Here is a 23,898-nt window from a genome sequence, read left to right as displayed (position 1 = left end):
AGCATGATTGAAACACACTGGGAAAAAATCCTCTTGTGCTAACTTCAAGTTTCCTGTGGGCATACCAAACCTGAGAAGATGTGACTGCACAGGGTGCTGGGGTTTGATGATGTTATTAAATGGATGTGTCTGAAATTACTTGTTTTCATTAGGCTAAGATTAACAAGGATCTGCAAGACAAGACCAGGGTCAGGTAACTTGGTCTCTCTGCTAGATATTTTGGAGGAAGGTGAAGGTGATGCCTGCAGCAGGCAGACACAATACTTCCCAATGACTTTGGCTGCTTTCTCTGAAGCAGGTTTTCAGGCAGTGACAGTGTATATAGGTGCTTCTTCTATGATTTGTGCCCAGGAGGGAAGTGCTGTTGAACACATTGTCCAGAATAGCACCTTCCTGAATGGGAGACCCAAACCTTGCCTTAGGTATGTAGGGCCAGCTCAGGAATAACACTGTGTGCCAACACTCCTTCCAGAGCAATGACCACAAGGTTTTCCTTCATTCCATGACTGTTTCTTTCTCATGTGTTGGCACCAAATATTTCCCATCACATCACCTTATTTTATTTCCCATCACATCACCATATTTTCCTTTTAGTTTGAAGGTCTTGACATTTCTGTTCCTCTCTGGAAGCCCTGTGCCTCACTGAACGCTTGGTACAACGCAGCCCACCCCTGGTGTGAGCCATGCAGAGTTGTGAGGATGTGCTGTAGAGCTCCACTGAAGTTCTTCCTCTCCTTCCAGCTGCACCTCTTGGTGCACTTCTGGAGTTTTTTTCTCTCTCTCTTCTGGAAAAATTCTATTTTTTACTTCCATTTTGCTATCTTCATTTTTATTCCTAGTCAAAGCCAGTCTCTGTCTTTTCCTTTGTCTTCTGCTCCCTTCCTCACATTTTAGAGAAGCTACTTCCTCTTCAGCCTGGCTGTGCTTAACACTCTCCCTGGCCAGAGGAGGCTGCAGGAAGAGGAAAAGAGACAGTAAATGCCAAATGAGCCTAGGTCAGTGGCCAGCAGGCTGTCAGAGGGATGTAGCACCTTTGCCCCCATGTACCAGAGGAGTTAACAGGAGGGAATCCACAGACAGCTTGGGACAAACATTTGCTGAGGTTGTCAGGCAGGAGAAGTGGCTTCAGTGTCACCCTACAGACATTGGTCAGGCAACTGGAGAGATGGCAAAGACGCCACTGTCCTGAAGTCCTGGTCCAAAAACTCTTCTTGCATTATTTTTAATCTAGAGCAACTCTTCTAATTTCCAGACAAGGTTTATACTGATATGAGAGGATGTAGTCTGCACCTTTACACCACAAAAGTTTCCTCTGTTTCTCACCAGATAAGACAGGTGCATTATGAGGGGAGGTGAGGAATCGGGGGGAAAGGAAGAGGAAAAACAATTTCTGGTCTTCTCCCATCCACTTGAAACAAATTGATATTTTTCATGTTGACTTCTGTAAAAGCAGAATTGGACCTATATTCTTTTTTTTATTATTTTTCTGATAAAAATGCTAATAAGGCGGGAAAAAAATAAGTTTCAGATCTTGACCCATTGGATATGACAAGCTGGTGACACCAATTACCCTTGGGACTTGGGAGCTGTCTAAATGATGGGATCACATTTCTGTGTGGCGCCTGTGGACCCAGAGCATGCTCAGAGGCTCTCTCTCAATCAGCCTCCCTATCTGCTCCATCTCACAGGCTCACATGAGAGGGAGGGAAGAGAGTGTGGGGCTCTGTGACGTTGCCTTGGTCCCGATTAATCCAGCCCGGACTGCTGGCTCTCAGATATCAGGGTGATTGGCACCTCGCAAATGCCAGCAGGAGATGGAGGGATCGATAGCAGGGAGGGAGAGGGAGACAGCAGTTTTACTCAGCCTGAAGTCAAAGAGCTAAGGCAAGTCAAGAGGAGGGAAGCTGAAATATCAGGAGCGCGACTGTCATGACTGGTGATGCCACTGCCACCAGCAACTCTCGTGACATTGCTTGAATTGTTTGACCCCCTGATCTTGTTTCTTCATGTGCAAATAGACCTGATGATCAGATGTATTTATTTTCTCTTCTCCCTCAGGGACACGACTCTCTCTTGTACAGGCTCTCCATGAGCTTTCTCAGAGTGGTATGATAGTAACATAAGTGTAAGAATTGCCTCAATGCTTAATAGTGAGGCCATCACAAGCATGAGACATCAGGCTCTCTGATTCCTAGGCTGTCCTCCCAGCTATCCCCCAGCAGTCCAAACCTGACTGATGTCTCTATATAACAATTCCCAAGCAATCCCATGACAGTGGTTTTTCAGTAGTTTCTAATGGTCTGTCCCCATGGAGGAGGTTACTCAGGACCCTGTTGCTGCAGTTTCCTGCTGAATTTTCCATAGAGAAGCATCTTGCACATCACTGTGACAGGATTAGCTCCCAAAAAGCCTCAATGCGTCAAGGTGGCCAGTGCAGCAGGAACCCCCATGGTGTGGGTCTTTGATAGACTGGTGGGCAGCCATGGGTTTGCCAATCCAGCAGCACCACTGAAGAGAGGCAGCAAGGGTCTCAGACCATTAAAGTTTGACAGATAAACTTTAGTGTTGTTATCAGGACAGATTTGGGCCCTAGTTCCTCCCCAGCAAATGGCCATGCCACAGCTCTCAGGCTGCTGCACACTGCCAGCCCACTCAGCCCCAACTTAAACAACTTTAACCTTGATATCAGCCATGGTCTCAGCCAAGCAACCAGTCCTGGGGTTCAGCAGCCATCTGGCCTCAGACATAGAGGCAAAAAAATGAGGAAGCAAAGGGAGTTCTCCACTGTGTGTGGCTTTCTATCCCTTCCTCGTGTGCCACCTTCAAGCAGCCCAGACAAAACTTGGCACCAACTCTGTCTGCTGTTTCAGTGGCACAGAAAATCACATCAGACCCACCTCACCTCTTTTGTATGCAGCTCAAGGCAAGTCAGATTTCATAGCTTCCTAAAGCTCCCAGAGCCCCTACTCTAATTTATTTCAGGGTGGGTTTTTTGATTGTTTTAAGTTTTTTCTCTTCAGCAATATCTTCCCATACTCATTTAACTTCCCCTTTTATGGAGCAATTATTTATTTTATTTCACAAGGGTACAGGGCACCAGCCCTTTTCATTGTCAGGTTACTGTGGATCTACATCAGCTGGGTACTGACAGCTGCTTCTGCAGTCTAAGGCCAGGCTGAGGTATAGATCTGGACTCAGCCTGGAGAGGAGGAGAGTGATGCTGCCTGGCACCACCTTTGATTTGCTGCCAGCCTAGGAAGAACCTGCAGGCACACTCTCCACTTCACAGAGCGCAGCACACCTACTCAGGGCGGCCAAGCCCAAAATCACAAGCAGTGACAATCAAAACTGTCTGTGAATGGTGGTAGTACAGTCCTGGCACAAATAAGCTACAGTTCCTGCAGGTCTCTCTTTGAATAAAAGGGGCAAGGAGGGTTTAGTGCCTGTCTCATGTCAGTGATGCCTCACCATGCAGAAAGGAAATGTGCACAGATCAAAAAAGGGTGAGGGAGATGGGAAAATGCAGAAGAGCAAAGCAAGAACAAAGGAGCGAGCCTTGGAAAGTGACAGATACAGTATAAATTATTTAATTTTTAAATTATTTAAGATAAGATCAAAGTCATAAATCAAGTTTGCATAAAAAATGGGGTGGGACTGTTAGCCACAGTCTTCTGGCCAAACTCCAGCCATGGGACTGATTGCATCCTGCAGCAGGGGATAGGCATAGAGTCAGTGTGTAAAAACAGACAGGCTGGGACAGAGACAGCACAGGCAATGCTGACATCTGTTCTCTGGCCTGGAACAAGTCCTTTCTCAGTAAATCCCAGCTCTCCTCACTCTGAAAAGGTACAAATGGCTGCTGCTCCTGAACTGCAGACAATAACTGCAGCAAAAATTTGGAATATCCAGCACAGCAGAGCTCTCAGACATCACCTTAAGTGGTCTCCTTGGGAAGTTAGGGCAGCAGTTACTACCATGCTGACCATAAAACCTTGGGTGCCCCATTCTGCCTCCCTGTCCAGCTCTCATGGAGATGAAAGGATATTTCTACTAAATGATCTGAGGTAGTGCTGACAGGAAGAATTGCTTTTTCCAATATTTCTTCAATTTGGACTGTGAAATTATTTTGGAGAGATACTTTAAAAAAATCAGCTAGCCCTATGAAATTGGGGAAAAATTACTGACTGTAGGCTGACTTCTGGATATAATAGTTAATATATTTAAGTAACCAAAATGGGACAGTATATTTGGTAAATAGTACCTGTTATGCAAATTATTTGCACTTAACCGTTCCAGAACAGGAAGCTATTTTGAAGCCATAATACTTTTTAGCAGGGATAATACCATATTGCTTACCACCAGCCCCCAGGTAATAACGAACACTAGAAATAATGAACACTAAGATTTGGGCTCTACATACAAATTTTTTAGGTCTCTTGGGGGGTTTTCCAAAGTTCCCAGGAAGTTAGGAACCCAAGCTATTGTGTGTCAGACTTTGGAAAGACACTGAGAAATTAATCCAGGTGTTGCATATTTGCTTAGGTTTTTTTAATATCCTAATTATATTTAAATTTTATTTTCAAAGCAGAAATTGTTATTTCCAAGAAAAAAAAAAACATAAAAAGTATGAAGGACAATTCTGATTTTTCTGCCAATTATCTTCTGTTTGTTTCAAGGCTAGTAAAGTATTTTTAGATTTACCTCCCAATAGCCAGTTAGGTATAGCAGACATGAATTTGTCAATTACACAGTTTTACCAAATATGAGTCGTATTACTGCTTGATTGATTCCTTTATCTCTTTCTATCCCAGGGATACCATGAGGATTCTTTAGTTAAGTCTGTATAGATCATTAGAGGTGGGAAGTGTGGAACGATGTTATTACTACTACTACTACTACTACTTTATTATTATTATTGTTATTATTATTGCTGTTGAATGAATAATATGAATAGTGAAACAAAGCATTGTGTGGTTCAGACACAAAGATAGAAAATAGCACTGGAAAAAAGGAGAAGGTCATCGCATTGTTCAGAGTAGGACTGGAGGGCAATGATCACACTATTTCAGAAAGAGCTCATCAGAAATAATCCCCCTTTCTCCTCTTCCCCTTCTTCAGTTTCACACACGTTTTTTTTGGGGATGGGGAAGGCAGGCTGTGCATTGCTTTTCCTATTTCTAGCACAATTTTTTGCTCTGAGAAAGTTCCTTCATCCTCCACGCAATTGTTCCTCCTGTAAGAAAAAGACGTTATCTCCTGCCCTTGAGCACCATTGCAACTTACAGTAGGAAAAAGACGAGCAAGACAAACCCTTACACCTGTCTGTATTGATCAGACAATACTGCCACCCCTTCCCATGCTTTAGATGGCTTTTCCAGGGCCTCTCCACCTGTTCCCAGCACTGGGATGGTGACTGCAGGCTCCTATCTCTTGAGGTGCTGCCCCAGGGCAGGAACCAGTCTGGTAGCACCTCCTGGTCTCCTAAGAAGATAAATATTTGAGCAACAGAAACGACAGCAGGAAAGAAGGAGCGAATCTTTAAAATGGATGGGGAAAAGCTCTAAATGCTGAGGCAAAGGTCATGCAAAGGAAGTAAGAGAAGCAGAAGGAAGTACGTCCTTTCAGCTAAGGGAGGGAAGAGCTCCTCTCTGTCCCCTTGGATCAGTTTGAGATAATAAGGCTGCTGCCTTCCTGATTAGTGCTCTGTAGCCCCAGCCCAGGCAGGGAAAATCTGCATTTCAAATGGCATATTTTAAAGTACACAATACCCAGGGGCCCTGCTGCTATTGATTTGCCTCTGGTGGGGTCACTGCCTCACTTTCTACAGCTTTATTAACTGGGACCATGCACTGGGTGTCTTTCAAAGTGAAAGGAGAAAGGATGGGACATTTGTCTTCAGGGAGAGCTGGGGAAGGAGTGGGGTGACTTTCATTGGGAATGCCTTGGAGGTTTTAGAAGGAAGACTGGTGACCCTTACAGGACTTGTTCTCCTTCTGTAAATTTCCCTAGAGCCACCCTGGGGGGGAAGCAGGTAGGTCTTATGCAGTCAGCTCCTTTCAAGGTGACTGAATTCCTGTCCTCCCACCCTCGTGGTGCCGTTGCACTCACCAAGCTCTGACCATCAACCACTGGGCTGAATAGGAGCCCACTCTTCCTCACCCCCTAACCTCTGGCCCTGAGCACCTCCAAACAGAGTGCCATGGGCACAAATGGGATCTGTGACCGTTCAGCAGGAAATTTGTCAAGGGTTGAAATGGTCAGACATTCCTGGCCCTTGGTTGAGGCCACCTCTCCAGCCAAGGAAGCAAAGCCATCAGCTGGGGTGCACAGCTGTGCTCAGGTGAGGAATGCTCTACTCCTTCCAGCTCCAGGCAACCCCACTTTTACCCTGTTGACCAGGTCTGAAGGCTGCAGAGAGGCCTGTGTCCTCTGGGTGATGATGTGAAGGGCTCATTTCAACATCCAGAAGGGTTCCCAGATCTCTAAGACATCTCAGAGAGGCATCCACAGAGCACTGAGTATAATAGATATTGGGTGACTGTTCTCTGCAGGAGCACCTCTGCTTTGTAGCAGAAGCACCTGATCTGGTTTCCCATGTCACAGGTTAGGATTTTTACCACATCAAAGTGAAAAGGGGTAAGAAAGTGCTAGAGGCTATAAAACTATTTATTAAAAATCTACAAAGCTATAAATATGTGGAAAATATATTTTAAAACAAAAACAAATCTTTAGGTACCACCCAGGTAAAAATACCCAGAACAGAAAATGAGATGTGAGTCAGCACACCTAGTGTTGGAGTCAATCCGGTGTTAAAGATGGGTGGATGGATTCCCCTTCCTCCTTTACTTCCTTGGCATACCTTCTAATATTGCCTGCTCAGTACCTCCTCTGGAGAATAAACTCAAACGATGCCCAGGAACAAATGTACTCCTTAAAGGAGAATCAACATAGTGTATAATACAAAAGATTGTCTAATCACTCCATCAGTAATTACAAAGAGCAAAATATCACTAGTTAGAATGTAAAAGTACCTTGTGCAGGGTAAAATAAAACAGGGTGATTAACCATCAAAGGGAAAGCCACCACTTTGCCACCAATCTTTATTAGGCTTCACAAAATAATAATACTCAAATCCAATAGAACACATTTCACCTATAGATCTGACAATATGTGGAGTCAGGTATCCTGTGTTACATTTTATTGCTGGAGAAACCAAAGCAAGTTCACATAACTTATGCATAGTTATTCAGCAGGTTTTTGTCAGAGCACCCTTTCCTTTGGACTGTTTATGGATGGTGGCAGGGAAAGTTTCAGCATTTGAGTGAGTGCAGTGATTTCAAGGGTTTGTTTTAGTGTACATGTGTAAGAACAGTTAATTTAGCTGATATTTCAATATTAAAGCGAACAGAAGGGAACAGTCTGTTCTTTGCCATGACTTCTGAGGTCTGTTTAATTCTGAGAAGCATGTCCCACGTGCTTAAAGAACAGCATCAGAGGGCGATTTCCTGATGGTAGAGAGAGTGAAATCAGAGAGAGCAGTGAAACAGAGTCACTCCAATTTTGGAGACAGCAAAGACATGAATCACTTCTAAAATCACCACAGAAAAACATTTCTCTTTTCCACTATTATCATCAAGTCACAGATTACCAGAGACTGGGGAATGTACAGAGTTTTCCCAAACTTTCTGCATGTCTTCTTCCCCCCCCCCCAAACCTTCTCTAAGCACCCAGAAATTGTCACTGCTGAGGGTTGGATACTCAGACATTCCCACCCTGTCTGGCTTTTTGCACAGCACTAGGGAAGGAGACAAGAAGCAGTTTACACCAAACTGTCTTATCCTTCACACCAGGACCATTCTAAAATCTCTCTGCAGCCATACTGTCCACATGAACTTCACTAGCTGTATGCTGGGCTCTGAGTGTAGCATAAGGATTACAAAGCCTTGTTTTAATGAAAAAATGCATTCCTGGAATTGATAAATATTCACCAGCATTCTGCTCCAAATTTTTTAGCCCCAAATGCCTGAAAATGCAGCCTGGGTTCCTTATTTCTGACTTTTGTAGATGCCCTAAAAGAAACAGCATTTTGACTTCCTAGAAAAAATTAACTGAGAAGGTCAACCCAGATCAAACCACAGGGAAGGGGTTTTCTCATTAGACAAATCTAATCTTGCTAAAACAGGGGAGCTCCCCTCTCTTGTACAACACTTCTGGGGGTCTCTGATAGTGTTGGAAATCAGTGCTATGATCTGGTTAGAAGTTTTGGTTGTGGTTTTGCTCAGTACCCAGATGAAGCCTCCTAGCAGCACCAGAAAAAAAATCATTTTTTGTTACTGACAGGTGGGAAAAAAAGCAGGTTATCCCTAAAGAACTAGTCAAAATTTCTGCTTTGGAGAAAGAATTCCCTTTTCCTACATACACTCCCACCAGTAACCGGCAGGCTTTTCCAGAATTTTGACACGTAACGTAAGCCGCGAAGCCGCTCTGCTCAGGTGTATTGTGTTTCATCTGTACAAATACTTTTCTCTGCCTTTCTGACTTGGTGGGCCGAGTCCAGGTCACAGGAGACCTCCACATGGCGGGGTGGGGACCATAAAAACCCCAGTTTGCCAAGGTGCCCTTTGCTTCCAGCCCCTGTGGTGAGAAGAATGCCCAGTCCTGCGGGGTGCCACAGGGGTAGTGGGCCGACACCCCAAAACATCAGGACACATCCCGTCCTTCCCGGGTGCCCTCCTGGAGCCGGTGCCACAGGCTGCCCTGCCAGTGACCGCGTGATATTTTTTCCCTGCTCTCTTTGTTCCAGCTGATGCAGCAGCAAGCGGCCATCATGGCCTCAGTGGCGCAGGGCGGGTACCTGAACCCCATGGCCGCCTTCGCCGCGGCCCAGATGCAGCAGATGGCGGCTCTGAACATGAACGGCCTGGCAGCCGCCCCCATGACTCCAACCTCAGGTACGGGCACGGCGGGCTGGAAAGGGCAGAGGGCAGGGAATCCGGGCCAGGTCACACAGGACAGCTGGCAGGATTTGTTAGCTCTTTGGGATCCTCCTCTGAGCATCAGGCTCTCCTCCCAGGTAAGAAGCGGAAGGACCAGAGGAAAGGGTCTCAAGTGGCACCAGGGGAGGTTTGGATTGGATATCAGAAAAAGTTTCTTTCCCAAAAATGGTTGTCAAACACTGTAACAGACTGCCCAGGGCAATGAACCAGCATCTGTCCCTGGAGTTATTTAAAAGGCATGTAGATGTGGAATTTAGGGACATGGCTTAGTGGCAGGCTGGGCACTGCTGGGTTAGTGGTTGAACTCAATGATCTTAGAGAGAACATTAACTATTCTCTGCTTCTATGACATTTCTCAGTCTAATCCCATACACAACTTCTCTTTAGCTCTAAGAATGTCACAAAACATCCCGCAGTGACCTACACTGGTTTATTGGGGCATATATATGTCCAGGGGGTCAGTGTTGGTGCTATCACAGCCAGGCTGTCCCACAGACTAGCAAAATAGGGTTGTGGTGAGAGGCAATATCATCAAGATGAATTTTGCCCTTGGGACACAAAGCACATCCCCCTGTTGTGACACTGGACAGAAGGCACTCAAGGAAGACATCTGGTGCTACCTGGAATGAGGGTGTGCAGGGAAGGGGTTTCTGGCTGCAGCAACAGAGACAGGTAGCCAGTGAAGGGCTCCCAGGATCTAGCTAGGCTGTAAAAAGCCCTTTCTAGGAGCTGTAGCATGGCCCAGCAGACAGAAAAACAAGCTAAGACAGCAACAGGACTGTCTTTCTTGGGGCTTGAAGAACTTAATTATTCCCATTTGGGCAGGAATAGGTCAAGGAATCATCAGCTCTGGTAGTCCTGGAATGACATGTGGCCTAACAGCAGGGAGGAAGGGAAGCGGGAAAAGTGGGGCCAAACCTTGAAAGAAGTGAGGGTTTGGGAAGTTTTTCAATACACTAGAGTCTGATGGGGAGGCAGAGGACTCAAAGGCGCATCTTGAAAGGACCGTTTGTAACAGAATATCATGAGGCAATGGGGAGAGAAGGGAAAGTAAGAAAGACAGATCTCATTCCACAAGACTTTATGGAGATCCGAGGAAAAGCACTTGACTCAAAAATCTTATACTGCACATTTCAAAATATATGTTTACACAATGATAAATGTATAAACAAAAAGTCGATGGAGCTACTGCAAATCCAAATAAAAAAGTGGCTTAATTATATGTGCACCCTTTAAACCCACTGCTGGCAAGATTATCATATTTGCATTAGCTAGATTTGTTTTGTGTTGGTGGGAGCAGAGAGAACATCAAACAAAGACTGCCTGGAATTCAAATATTTTCAGGGTCTGGAAAGCTGAATCCAGGCAGTAGTGTGCAATGGACCCACCACTAAAGAGCACAAGCTCTTTTGAATATACATAAGCAAATTCTTGAAAAGAGTGTGTTCTGTGTCATGGCTGTGAAAACACCTGTAAGACAGCCAAGTTCTGTGCCCACCAAGTTCTGTGCCATGAAAAAAATCCCAGGTTTTTTTGGTGTAATCATTTCCTCTTCTGCTATGGCCAGTGCCTTTCAGAGTCATAGAATGATGCAATTTAGGTTGTAAAGGGTCTTTAAGATCATCAAGGCTAACCATTAACCCAGCACTGTCAAGCCCACCAGTAAACCATATCCTTCAACACTGCATCACTGTGTCTTTAAAATACATCCAGGGATGGCAACTCCACCATTTCCCTGGGCAGCCTATTCCAGTGTTTGACAGGATGAGGGGACTGTTAAACTCTCGCTGTCAGAACAGAGGAGAGGAAACTCATGTTTTTTGCATGCTTTCTGGATTACCCATGGCTGGTCATTATTGAAAATAAGATGCTGGTTTAGATGATCCCCTGACGTCTTTCACAGTGGCCAATTTTGCACTCTCCTAATGGCATATTTTCAATCACAGAGCCTATTCACTTTGGCATTATCTCAGATTTACCTTGAATGAGTAGCTTCCTTCATGAAAAACCTCTGTGGTGGGTTGTGGAAATGTCCATTGACAATTATTCCTTAGGAGAAATGTTTAGACTTTGAAATTACTCCTTGTATTACTACAACACTCACAAAGCATGTGATAAGATGCATAGAAAATGTTTCACATAATGTCTGAGCAAGCAAGCCTACAACACTAGCAGCAATTTCTGAGTAGCCAGGAGATATCTGAAGCCTAACATTAATTCTCCTGCTGGCTTTTGTTAGCATTCAGAAAGCCAAATGGAAAATGATCATTCTGCTTCATAGCAGGATTTCTAGTCATTGAAGTATATCTTTTTTCTGCCTTGGAAGGAAAATGAAATATTTCAAAGTTCTCAGAAAAAAAAAAAAACAACCAAGCACTAGAAAAAGTGTTTGGAACATTGAAAAAAAAATAGAAAGGAAGTGTTTTGATCTTACTGAAGCAAAAGAAAAATTGTGCTAGGAAAAAAAGGTCCTGGTAACCCAGAAGTCCTAGAGGCTTTGGAGGCATTGGCTCAGCACAGTGCCTCTGTGCTGGTATCTTCAGCCCTCCTAATACAGCTGGTTTCCTCTGCACCCCACCTCTAGGAGAGTGGATTCCTGGGAATATGACCATAAGTTCATTCATTTCCATGGGACCTAGGGGCTCAGAGTTTTGGATCCAGGCAAATGTAATGGATGAGAGACAGTATCCATGTCACCTGGCTCTAACCATAAAAAACTTAGACATCTCATTTGAACTGCAGTCAGTGGAGTGCAATAAGCACTCCCTATGGGTAATTCAGACCAAGAAAATTGAAACACTGTTTGCTGTCATTTTAACAGTCTTCCATCAAGGGTCAGGTTTATCTCACACAACAGTCCATAATTGTGAGGCAATTAATTTGACATTTCTGAGAGTTTGGTTCGGGTTTTACATTTCTCCCATCACTGCAACAATCTGGGTGAAAAGTGGGTCTGGCAGCGGGTCAGCTACTCTGTTACCTGCAGAGAGTAGCTAGAAATTAAATTTTATTTAGGCTTCTTTCCTTCTTCCTCCTCTCTCTGCCTCCCTCCCTCCCTCTCTCTCTCCTTGTTGTAAATCTGCACCTGGTGTGGCTACAGCAAGAGATCTCAAACAAGGGATGAAATCCACAACTGGCATGCACCACCACCATTTGTTTTCCACAGTGGCATTATGCCAGTTTTACTCCAGCTACAGATCTGACCTCTCCAGGGGGGTTCTTTATGAGAAGAAAATTGAAGAATTCCAATAAATATGCCTAAACTTCCTTAGACATGCACAAAATAGCAAGCACAAATCCCTTGCTGCAATTTTAGGAAAAAAATTTATTTACATTTTCTATGCAAATAAAGGAGAGATCCAGAAAAGCAACTGAAATTTTAAGTAGCCTTTGTGATTTGGAAGCTGATGGCATATGCTAAGAGCATTGCCTTTGGACTTCAGTTGCCACTGCTGGCTCCCCGTACCTCCACAGAGGACATTTTTAAAGGCCAACACCATTTAAATAAGAAAAGGGGAAGCAGCAGCTTGTCTGCTCAGGGTATAAGAAATGAGCTGAAGTACTGCCTTTTTTTTTTTGGGCTACTCAAATCCGAACATATTAAAATATCTCATGCATCTCTAGCAGCTTTCTTAAAGCACCAACACAGATTTAAGCAGTGGTTAAAGTGTGTTATTCAAATAACCCATGATTGAATGCTGCAATGGTGAAGACAATATGTGCAATTGGTTTAAAAGAGAGGTTACTGCAAAAATTGTGCTTTCAATCAGTAGCATACCCTGACAGAGAAAGATATTGTTGAAGTTAAGATAGTTTAACTTCCCATGCACACCTAGCAAGAGAAAAATATGATTTCAGGCTCATTGAAAACTCATTTTTGGTCCCTGAAATCATCCTGAACATGTTGCAAGAAGAACAGACTGTCCACTCATTTTACACATATATAAGAGTAAGACAGTGAGGTAGCAGACAGATTTAATTCTCTTCCCAGAAATTCAAGAATTCTCTACCAGTGGGTGACAAGATCCCACTCAGAATAAAGAAAAATATGTTCTTCTCAAATAGCAGCATTACAGTCCCCCACAGGATGAATCTGGGAAGAAAGAAAGAAAAGATTCCATGAAAGGAACAAAATTTGGTCCAAATTTTGCCCCAGTTCATTGAGAGGTATCTGTTAAAACAGTATGACGTCAAGTTTGGACCAAACAGTAACATTAAAAAATGTATCACTGGCTACCTTTAGGCTACAAATAAACTTGACAAGTCTTTTAAGGATCCCTAGTGCTGAGAAAGTTCAGAATGAGTTTGCACATGAAAGGTGTATTCATGAGAGAGTGCAGACAGAGCAGTCCTGGAAATCAGTGCACCCACAGAGATCCAAAGGGAATCTGATAGGAACTGCTGTAGGAGGATGGGGCTGAGAGTTTTTGGTGGTTTTTCAAGCTTGTCTTGAGTGCTTTCTGAACAGGGGAGCAACTGCAAGCAGTCCATTTATTTGCTCAACAGCTTGGGAGATTTTTCATTTCTCGGGTGTTTTTTTGCGGGTGGTGGTCACAGCTGTTGTGTCAGCAGTTTTCTCCACAGAGTTGTTGTTCCCAGTACTCACCAGACACTCTGCCCTTGTGTCCTCCTCATTTTCAGGTGGAAGCACGCCTCCTGGCATAACTGCACCAGCTGTGCCTAGCATCCCATCTCCAATTGGGGTGAATGGTTTCACTGGCCTCCCGCCACAGGCTAATGGGCAGCCAGCTGCTGAAGCCGTGTTTGCTAATGGCATTCACCCTTATCCAGGTAAGCCAGACCAATCCTGTGCCCACAGCCTGTTGCCTCAGTCATAGGGATACTGTCCACATCCACAGGCTTTGCCCAACAAAAGCCTGTGGCAGGGTTCAGAAGGGTTAACCCCACACCACCAGGGCTCATTATCACTGTATTGTGTCTTATGCAGCTACAGTGTTAAACGGTTCAATCTGGATGATAAACATCAAGGGCATGTTGGAGGTGGAAAAACTGTGTACTGAATATTTGAGTGCTCATCTGCTGGATAGCATGTCTGGTGAATACAGTCAGGACAACCAGCATGTTTTGCTTCAGCTGAAAATTGACCTGACTCCCGAGCAGTTTGTGCTGGCAGATCCCCCGCAGTACTGCCAAGGGTCTTGCTTCTGGTTAGCCTTGAAGGAGCTGTGCTAAGCCTGTTTGCACCCAGCACTGGCATCTCCTGCTGGAATTCCCCTGCAGCCACATGGCTCTGGGAGGATGATCCAAAGGGTCCATGTGCCCTAGAACCAAGCAGGAGTGTGCAGGGAGCAGGTGTTGATCTCCGAAACGCCCACTGCGCACAAATCCTGCTGCCTTGCCCGGCCTGGGGAGTGAAGCTGCACTAATATAGCCTCTGAATGGACTCGGGGTCACCCTTTGGTGGCACACCGCAGGAGAAGTGCTGCTGGGATTCACACTGTGCCTAGCTCGAAGATGCCAGCACTACAGAAGTGATTTTGCAAGCACTGGCAGTCAGAGATGGATGAGGGAGGTTAAAGGATCCATACCTGCCCCTATACATGTATTTACAAATATACAAACAGTCTAAATCTGTAATTACCAATTAACATTCCTTAATGTGCACCTACAGCTTTTCAGCATCCTCAAGACTTGAGATAGCTCTCTCCTCCAATACACTTCCTCTAGAAAGTAATTTTATACCATTTCTGCACACATACTAATGGTAACAATCATAGCAATAAAAAATCTAAGTAAATGTTACTAATTGATCGTAATCACCAGCTGGCAAAGGAATATTTTACCCTGGGGAACTAATAGATTGATCTAGCCTGTTAGGAAATCAAATACTGAGTTCAATGTTCCAGCCAAAAAGCCCCAAAAAACTCTAAGAAAAAAAAACTCTTTCAATCTTAGCCAGTCCTGAAAACTCAGAAGATTCATCATCATAGGGAAGTTTATGAGCTACATGGAAAAATACCATATAGTATAGAAATAGTATAGACCATATAGTATAGACCAAAGCCTTACCTAGGTATTGACAAATGATTATCCTCCTCCCAACAAACACTTTGCAAACATGGTCTTTGAGTGCAAGTCTAAGCAGAATTAAAATCAAGGGACTTACTGTACTCAAAATTAGGCATGTAAATACGTGTTGTAGCAGTGTAAGGACAGGGGAGATTTTGGAGTCATCAGAAGATTGCAGAGAGCCCTTAGTATGTTCCGTGAGTTCAACCACAACACTGAGAAAGCATTCTGTCTTTAAGGTTATATAAACATGGCCATCTGTTCTTCTGTCCATTTATTTCAGTTTGCCTGTTTGCCAGTCAATCATTTCTCTGTTTATTCATCCACTTCTGTGTATGTCTGTCCTTTGTTTCTGGTTTATTCAGATCCTTTTAGCCAATTTCGATGATCCATTACTGTGGGTACAGAGAAAATATGTTCTTTCTAGGTGAATCTTAATGGCTTGAGCTTTTCTTACTATTCCCAACTACCCCCATAATTAATGAATACCTCAGTTAGGTATTTCATCCATGGTTATATAAAAGCCAGTGGCCTTAATCTGATTCTCTCTGAGTTTCTGAGAGACTTGCTCAGGCAGCAATTCCCAGTAAGTCCCTGCACAAACCCCAAGAGGCTGACACACAGAAAGGTGACCATCATCCTGCCCCTCTTTGCTGCAGGCAGAGAGACTCCCTTCTGCCAGTAGGGCTGACATCCAAACAGCCTGAGCTGTGTAAAGTTTGGATTTATCTCAGGGTAACCTCAGCAATATATTTGTCTTTCTCATTGCTCAGCTTCCCCATAATGTGGTGACACCTTAAGTTATACCAGAGGTGTAAAGGGAACAGTGCCAGGTCAAGCACCCACCTCTCATTATGCTTTTGTCTGTCCCTGAAATGCTGAAAGCAAGTCCACATAACTTACATCACGTGTTTGCTCCATCTAATTGTGTTCCTTCTCATGAGCATTTATGCACTCTGCAAACCTCTCCTCCCTGCCACAGGCTTTATTCAGTCCTGGAGCTTAGCAGCATGAAAAATAAAAGGATTAGACATTTATATGGGTAATGAGGACGTCCACAGCCATATTAGACTGGATAAAAATGTAGATAGGACACAAAACTTCATGTTTTATGATATAAGCCAGCCACTAATTGCTTGGGGTTAGAAAGAAATTTTCATCACTGGGCAGCTTGTTCCATCATTATGGGATTTTTCTCAATCTCCTCTATTGCATCTCTTACTGCCCTGTGGTTCTGCGTGGCTCTGTCCCTAAATACAAGGGTACAAATAAAATACTACAGCTGAGCAGGCAATTGCACTAACACTATAGAGAAGGGAAGATCATGACAGTCCCCATCCAAAGCCAGCATCTTCCAAACAGCTTTCTTTTATGGTGTATCTCTCATTCTGAAAGTGGTTAAGACTGCTGCTGTATTATGTACACAATCATAGTCTTGCTATGATTATGACTTGCCATATATTGCTTAAATCCTGAATATTGCTTTCAGATACTCCTTCATACCGCACAAAAAAAACCTCAAATGTGGGTTCACACCATTACAGCCTGTAGCAGAATATTCTTTGTTGCCTGAAAATAGCAAAACAGGACAATGAATGTCTCTAGAGGCATGACATCCATATCACTCAGACCCTAATAAATTCCATTAATTGTGCAGTTTGTCTGCATGTTCACCTTTCTGACCAGCCATATTATTTTTGATGCTGCATCCAAAGGACTCCAGAACACCAGTCTTTATAAAAACAAGTTCATATAACATAATTGTATTTAGTCTGTAATTCCACTCTTTTTTTCTTCTGTCTTCCCCTGTGCTCTTTTTCCAAGATTCCCTTTGACTGGAGAAGGGATGTACATGGTGTCATTTCAGTCAGATTACCAAACCATCCATGCCTTTGTGGCAAATGGATGAATACTTTGAACATCCCTACTCGCCAGGGCTTTGATCACAGCCCCTGTTCCTGCAGGAATTAGCTTTCTCTGTTAATCTGGTCAGGCTATGGATCCATGCAGTGGCACTAAAAAACCATTCCTAGCAGTCATAACCTTTGCAAGCCAGGGTCTCACCTTCTCCAAGATCAGACAGTACATAATGCCTCAGTGCACTTTTTGCCACAGAGTGAGTAACAAGGCAATAAGTATTCCCCCTTCCACTAGTCTGAGCCCCTTTGGAGATTTGACCTTTTTGTGTATTAATTCCTGCCCTTTAATCTTTCAGTTTGCAGAGCTATTGAACGTGGCAATGTGTCACAATATATAGTGGGGACAAAGAGCATAATCTGCTGTGCCATGATCTTGTGAGTCGCTTTGCAGCAGCACAAGAGCGTTTGCCATTTCCACATTAGTCACAGTAGCAGGGATTGCACTCTTCTGCCAAAGCTTCTTAGCCACCCAGAGCCTCTCTTGTAACCATGTGTGATGTACAGTAACAGCAGACACCATCTGCACTGGCTTCTGCTGTGTCTCACATCACCAAAATTCTGCTCTCTGCTAACAGGACCTGCTCTGCCGAATTGCATTGTGAGGGACCAGGCAAAATTCTCACTCCAAAGATAAAGCCTCCTTGGTAAGAGAAAGGGGACATAGAGATGAGAAAATCGGGAGACCAAAGGATAGGAATTGAGAGAGAAGGGACTGGCTGTCAAAGAATCAGTGAAATGAGAGAACTGGATGAAGGAACAAAGCAGATCTCCCAGAAAATTGAAGACTGCTCCATAATCTTCTGTCCAGTGCCCAGAAAGTGGAAATACACCATATAGCATCTCACACCCCCTTACTGCTCCTGGGCCAAAGGATGTCCAACTTGGCCAGAGCCAGGGATGGCTCAGCAGTTTGGCAGCTTTGTGGAGCCTTAGATGGGGAATGCTTTGATGAGTGCTGAGTTCTTCAGCTTCCCCACAAGGGGAAGCAGAGGGGCAGGCACTGATCTCTTCTCTGGTGACCAGTAAGAGAACCTGAGGGAATGGTCTGAATTTGTGTCAGAGGAGATTAAATTTGGATATCAGCAAAAGGTTCTTCACGCAGAGGATGATTGGGCACTGGCACAGGCTCCCTAAGAATATATAGTTCTAGCACCAAGCCTGACAAGGTCAAGAAGCATTTAGACAATGCTCTCAGTGAGCTGAAGTATGGCCTTTCTTTTTTCGGGCTACTCAAATCTGAATTTATTCAAATGTCTCATGCATCTCTAGCAGCTTTCTTAAAGCATCAACACAGATTTAAGCAGCGGTTAAAGGGTGTTACTGGACTAACCCATCATGGAATGCAGGCACATGGTTTGACTCTTGGGGATCCCCTGTGCAGGATTTTGATGATCCTTATGGGTCCCTTCCTAATCAGGATATTCTATGATTCTGATTAAGTGCATTTGGTCTGGATTTAGTTGCTGAGGGAAAAAAAAACTAAGTCCCCTCAGCTCTTTGTAATCCATTAAAAGTGTGTCGCCTCATTCATTATTTTCAGTCACACAGTGGTTCTGTTTCTGACTGCTCACCACTTCCAGATCTATCTTTCCACTCTGCAGACCCAGCGCAAGTTTCACCACCACCTCCACTCCCCTGTAGCACACAGTACATCTGGGCTAGCAAGACAGCAATCTCCACTTCATGCCCTGTTCAGGGTCCAGCCCTCTCTGGTGAGGACCAGCTGTCAGTACAAACGGGCAGCCAAACTTTTGTGCCCATATTTTTCCAAATCACCACTGAGACAGGCAGTAAAGGTGTGCCTCACAGGGGAATTCCTACTCTGTAGCAACTCATGACTTTGTAACTGAACCTAGACCACCAATTCATTTTCCTTGGTTCAACAAAGACGTATCAGGAAACAATTTCACCCACTACCAGCAGAGACAACATTCAGACTCCATCTGCATTCATTATCATTACCACAGTTAATTTTGCAGCTTGTCATTGGACAGTGCTGCTGGTAGACAGGCTGCTGCTCCAGACCAGTGAATCCAGTGCCAGTCCTGACCACGCCAGGCACCATCCAGAGGCTCTGGGCAAGAGTAGGGCTTCACTAGTGCAGGGAGAGGAAAGGACGGGCTTCCCACACCCCAGTGTCTGCCCTGATATTTCAGGCCTGAAAGGTGTTAATCAAGAAGAGTTTAGAGAGGTGGTGAATCAGGAGAAGAGAAAAAGACTGACCTCCCTGCACCTTTAGAAGGTCCAGGTTGGAAACCAGACCCCACAGCATTTGGTCCAGACATACACTGTGGCCTAGAAAGGCGCCTGGCTCAGCTACCCTGAGGCAAAGTTCCTCACTACAGGAAATCTCCGGCTCTGTATTGTTTGTCCACCCTAAATCTCCAGATGAGAGCCTTCCTGTTCATATTTTGTATCAGCAGTTCCAAAACTGCAACAGTGAGCACCTAAGACATCATTATGACTAGGAAACATTTATTTGACCCATTTGTAACAATCTGCCGTGTGCCATAAACCACACTTTACTGGTAAAATAAACAAGTGAAGGAATGCACTCATTAAAAATATAATAACAAGTTGCCATCTTCAATTGTAGTCTAAACCACTTTAATGATGCCGTGTACTTCCAATGACCGTGCTGCAGCTATAATGAATGAGGTTGTTTAAGGCAGTTGTGTGAGCCTTTCCAGAGCAGAAGTGCTTTCTCCTCTGATCTGGAAGAAGGTGCAAACACAAATCAGACTCCATGCTGATGTCTTCAGTAGCATCTATGTGAGTTAAGACCTTGAGATTTATTTTTAAAACTGACTTAAACTAAGCCTCAAAATATGGACTTTAGAGTGCCTTGAGAGCTTTTAAAACCTGACCCTGACTTACGTGATTATGGCCTTTGCAAAGAGAGGGAGGTCTGGTCCTGACTTTGCTATTGACTGTTTGTCGCCTTGACTAGCCATGCCCACCTGTCTGCCTTTTTAAGTCACCTGTGTCTTTCTTGCTGTGTTATCTGGAAGCTCTTCATTGCCAGACATGTCTCCTATCATGTTTTCACTCAGCATCTGTCTCAGAAGGAACCTGATTAGGACTGGGCCTTGGAGGTGGGACTATTAAGAAAATAATAAAGATAATCCTGGTTTCCATGATTGAACTATATGAATTTTATAGAAGGTCCATGTGTTGTCCCAAACAAGCGCGTACAATAGCTGGGGATGCCACCAAAAGGACATCTTCCTACTAACAGGGTGAAGCAGAGGGTACAAAACCCCTGGATTTCTGTGCTCTTTTGATGTGTAGGGGAAGAGACAGAGGGACAGCATGTCTTTAACTGAGTGGTGTCCAACCCCTAAATGGCAAAACGAGACTATAAAACACAGGATCAACCTCTGTTTTCTGCCAGATCAGCACATTCTTTCTGTTATTGCAGTTATTGTTGTGTCTGAATACCTAATTAATTACAACAGTAAGCGCTGGCTTCTTTAATCACAGCATCAGCTGTCCTAATCAATCTTAATAATATGGAATCTGTACTATGGCACCCATGAATTTTAATCTACATAAATTTCTTAAGACCTCTCGCAAGCTTGTTGTACGAAATGATATAATTATGGATATAGATTAGGGCTGTAGAGAGTGATTTAAATTGGATTTAAGGAGAAGGTGAATAGAGCCCTCCCACTCAGTTATTTATTTATTTTAATCCTGGCCTTCACATAGATTTTTTTCCCTATTGTTATGTTATTACCCCCCCACACTGGCTGAGCAGCACTGCCTCTCTTTGATTGCCCTCCTCCCCCATCCACCTTCCCAAAGGGGATCGTGGCCAAGCTGCAGCTCCTGAGAGAGGTGTAGAACACCTCCAGGACAGTGAGAGGAATGAATAGGTGGGGCAGAGCACAAAGCTGAGGACCCAGCTCACAACATGCTGTTCCAGACCTATAGAGGAAGCATCTGTGCAAAATAGAGTGAAATAGATGGAGCTGAGCATGTCAGTTGTGGAATGCACAGATAATCCGAAGCAAGGAGTGGAGAGAATATCACATAGGAGTAAAATCACTCCTTCCACCCAAGTGAAATCACAAAGCATTTTAGGAGCCAAAAATGCACCAGGCTGTGCTTTTGTCTTTCAGAAGCACTGGGCTCCTCTGGTTTCAGAGAGCAGACTACTTTGGCTTTCTCTTACCTGAGCTGGGACAAGGAGGCTGTCCCATCGTCCACTGAGGGCATTTGAAGGCCTCTTTTGCTGGCTCAGGCTGTAACTATCATCCTTTTTCCTCGCCAGCCCACTCGCTTCTATGCAGATCCTCCTGATTTACACCCCTGAATACCACAGAAGACTCCAGCCCTCTGTCCCCTACAACCAATTTCACTTGGGGCGCCCATATAGCAGCTTGTCTTGGACAGACACTGGAGTCACGCTACTGACACCTCAGGGAGGATTCTTTATAGAATTTCACTTCAACCAGTTTTATTTATTTTTAGCAACGTGCTTCATTCTGCCACCTCCATCCATTCATTCTCTGACAAAAGCTAAATGTCAGGCCCAACACTAACTGAAAGCCCCTTTAAAAAGTTGGATTTCAATCTAGAGATATATCAGGAGTAAGAAAGTTTCCTGGTGTTAATTTTAAAGCACTTGTATTTCATGCTGACTTGGGAAATCATCCTCAGTTTTTGGCATCAGGCAGAGGATTTGGAAAGTGACATTAACGGATCTACTTTCTTTGAAGGACTTGGGAGTTATTTCTTGACTTCTGCCTAATGAATAAGTGCTGCCTTCGTTAAATTTATATTTATGACCATATAGTAGGTCATTGGCTTGTTTTATGTCTCCAGGTTTATGGAAGGTTATCTGCCATGGTCACCTTGTGGCATCTTGGCCAGGACTGTCTTGCAAACAGACAATTGTATCTGAGCAGGATTTTTCCTGTGGAGATATGGAAATGATCAAATTAATATAGAGGAGATGTCCAGGGATAAGGCTCTTGCCCTGAGCTGCCAAATGAAGTTACTATTAGCATCTGTTTTCATGGTACACCTTTACTTTGCCCTGGCAAGGCCAGATCCTCAGCTCCTGGAAAGCAGCAAGGCCACAGGGACAGCAGTGGGGCTGATGTGATTGATAGTTCTCCTGTGGCCTCTCAGGAGCCTCTCTTTTTTTTTTCCCTCCACCAGCTGATCCTCAGCATTTACATTACAACACCTTTAATCTCAGAAATGTCTGTGTGTTGGACATGACACCTCCATGTGTCTGGCCACAAGGAAATCTGTTTCAGATGTTCTCCCCAGGCACATTTGCACAGAGCCAGCACATCCAAGGTCTGTGGATGATGATACAACTTAGAGACATACTGGTGCTGGTCCTAAAGCTGCTGTGAGGTGCTCTGCGATATCCATGTCTCTCATCTCTGTCTCTTATCCGCCCTTATACACCTACTTACCTTGTGTGCCACTGCGGGTTTGCATCTTGGCACAGACAGCACACAGAGCAGCTGACATGTTTTCCCAGCCCTGTATGTTTGTGTTCAACCAATATTTTCAGTATCAAAGAAGGCTGGTAAGCTGGATGGGGAGAAAGGGTGACTGAGGCAGGTTAACTCTCCCACTAATGATCTATGTGAAGGCCACCCCGTGAAGTTGTGTGTACCTTATGGAGGAGCAAAGCAACCCTACCTGATGGTTTCCTTGTGCTGAGATACAGAAAATACTCATAACTCCCAATCACTTTGAATTTTAGCAAGTGGTCGGCTAAAGCCACACCTAACCCCTGTGGTAGGTCAACTCTGAATTGTGAGCTCCTCACATAACTGAGCCCTTGATGAACTACTCATAGGTCATTAGTATGTAAGAGGGCTGTCACTTTACAGAACACAGCATGGCCACAACTTCCTCAAATGTCTAATCTGTGTCTTGAGATGCCTGGATCAAAACCAGCTGTTGGCTTCATCCATGCTACAGCTGGGAGCACAGGCAGTCATGCCCTTTGCTAGGTGTGATTCATGTGGCAGGGTGAGCAGCAGCATGAAGATGTGCTCATGGCTGCCCAGGATGCCCTGGCTTCCTGCAAGGGTGTCCAGCCAGCCCTGGAGTCTGTGTCCCTGCCTCTTCATAGGCCAGCACAGACATGTCCACTATGCTAAGTCACACCTTCATTTGCTGAGTAAACACAGTCTGCAAGCTAAGGAAGGAGAGTCCTTCAGTAAGAGAAGTCATCACTTTAAGAAGTGCCAAGTTAAATTCCTGCTGCTTGTGACTCACCACAACTTTGGCTTTTCCCAGATGGCCAAGGCAGGATAGGAGACTGCAGAAAAACAGAGCCATAAGCCAGGGGCTGCTGCCCCCCCCAAGGGGCTTTCAACTCTCCTTTCAAGAGCATCCAGGGATGGCTGGGTCAGTCAGGGCCCCGTGTGTTAGAACAGATACTTAGATATTCTTTTCCCATGAGGAAGGGATTCCCAGGTTGGAGCAGAGCTAACTGTAACTTTTCCACTGGCTTGCATGTGCTGTGAGCCAAGAGGAAGCCCCATGCATGACCTGGGTCACAAGGCAGCCTCATGAGAAACACTCAGTTGGATATTACCCTTGGTGGCAAGTCACAAATACTTGGGAAAATAATGAACTCTGAAAGCTTTAGTGTGGAAGGCAGAAAGGCTGCATTTCATGGCCTGTTATCCCAAACACTTTAAATAAATTATTTACCCAGCTCTAATATTTAACTTTAAAAGTGGGAGATTCTCATCATAAATTTCCTAAGCAGTGTACCTTAGTTCTGGTGGTCAGAGTGTCGTTCCAAAGGCAGGTGAGATATCCACAGGTGGGATAAGCAGAGCAGCTCTGCAGTGAGCCAGGTGGTCGTGTCCAGGAGATAGACTCAGCTGTAGCTGGGAGGTCAGGAAGCTCCCACTCATGCCCAGATAAGGCAAGGAATAAAGGAAAGGACCACAGCTCAGGTCCTGCTC

The 23,898-nt window shown here is 44.5% G+C and overlaps 1 protein-coding gene across 14 annotated transcripts in view; it reads left to right on the top strand.

Moving 5' to 3' along the window:
- Positions 1-23,898, top strand: part of CELF4 (CUGBP Elav-like family member 4) — a 697,556-nt gene that overhangs the window by 617,004 nt on the left and 56,654 nt on the right. For 13 of the 14 annotated variants that reach the window (XM_030969503.1, XM_030969501.1, XM_030969500.1 and 10 more), the window contains exons 7-8: positions 8,804-8,951; positions 13,638-13,787. In XM_030969503.1, coding sequence (XP_030825363.1) covers positions 8,804-8,951; positions 13,638-13,787 — 298 coding nt within the window. The remainder of the gene's footprint in view (positions 1-8,803; positions 8,952-13,637; positions 13,788-23,898) is intronic. The other variant, XM_030969491.1, reaches the window with a different exon arrangement.

This window comes from Camarhynchus parvulus, chromosome Z (genome assembly GCF_901933205.1).
Source record: "Camarhynchus parvulus chromosome Z, STF_HiC, whole genome shotgun sequence".
Lineage (NCBI taxonomy): Eukaryota > Metazoa > Chordata > Aves > Passeriformes > Thraupidae > Camarhynchus > Camarhynchus parvulus.
The sequence above is the reverse complement of the archived record's forward strand: the minus strand, read 5'-3'. Positions and strand labels throughout refer to the sequence as shown.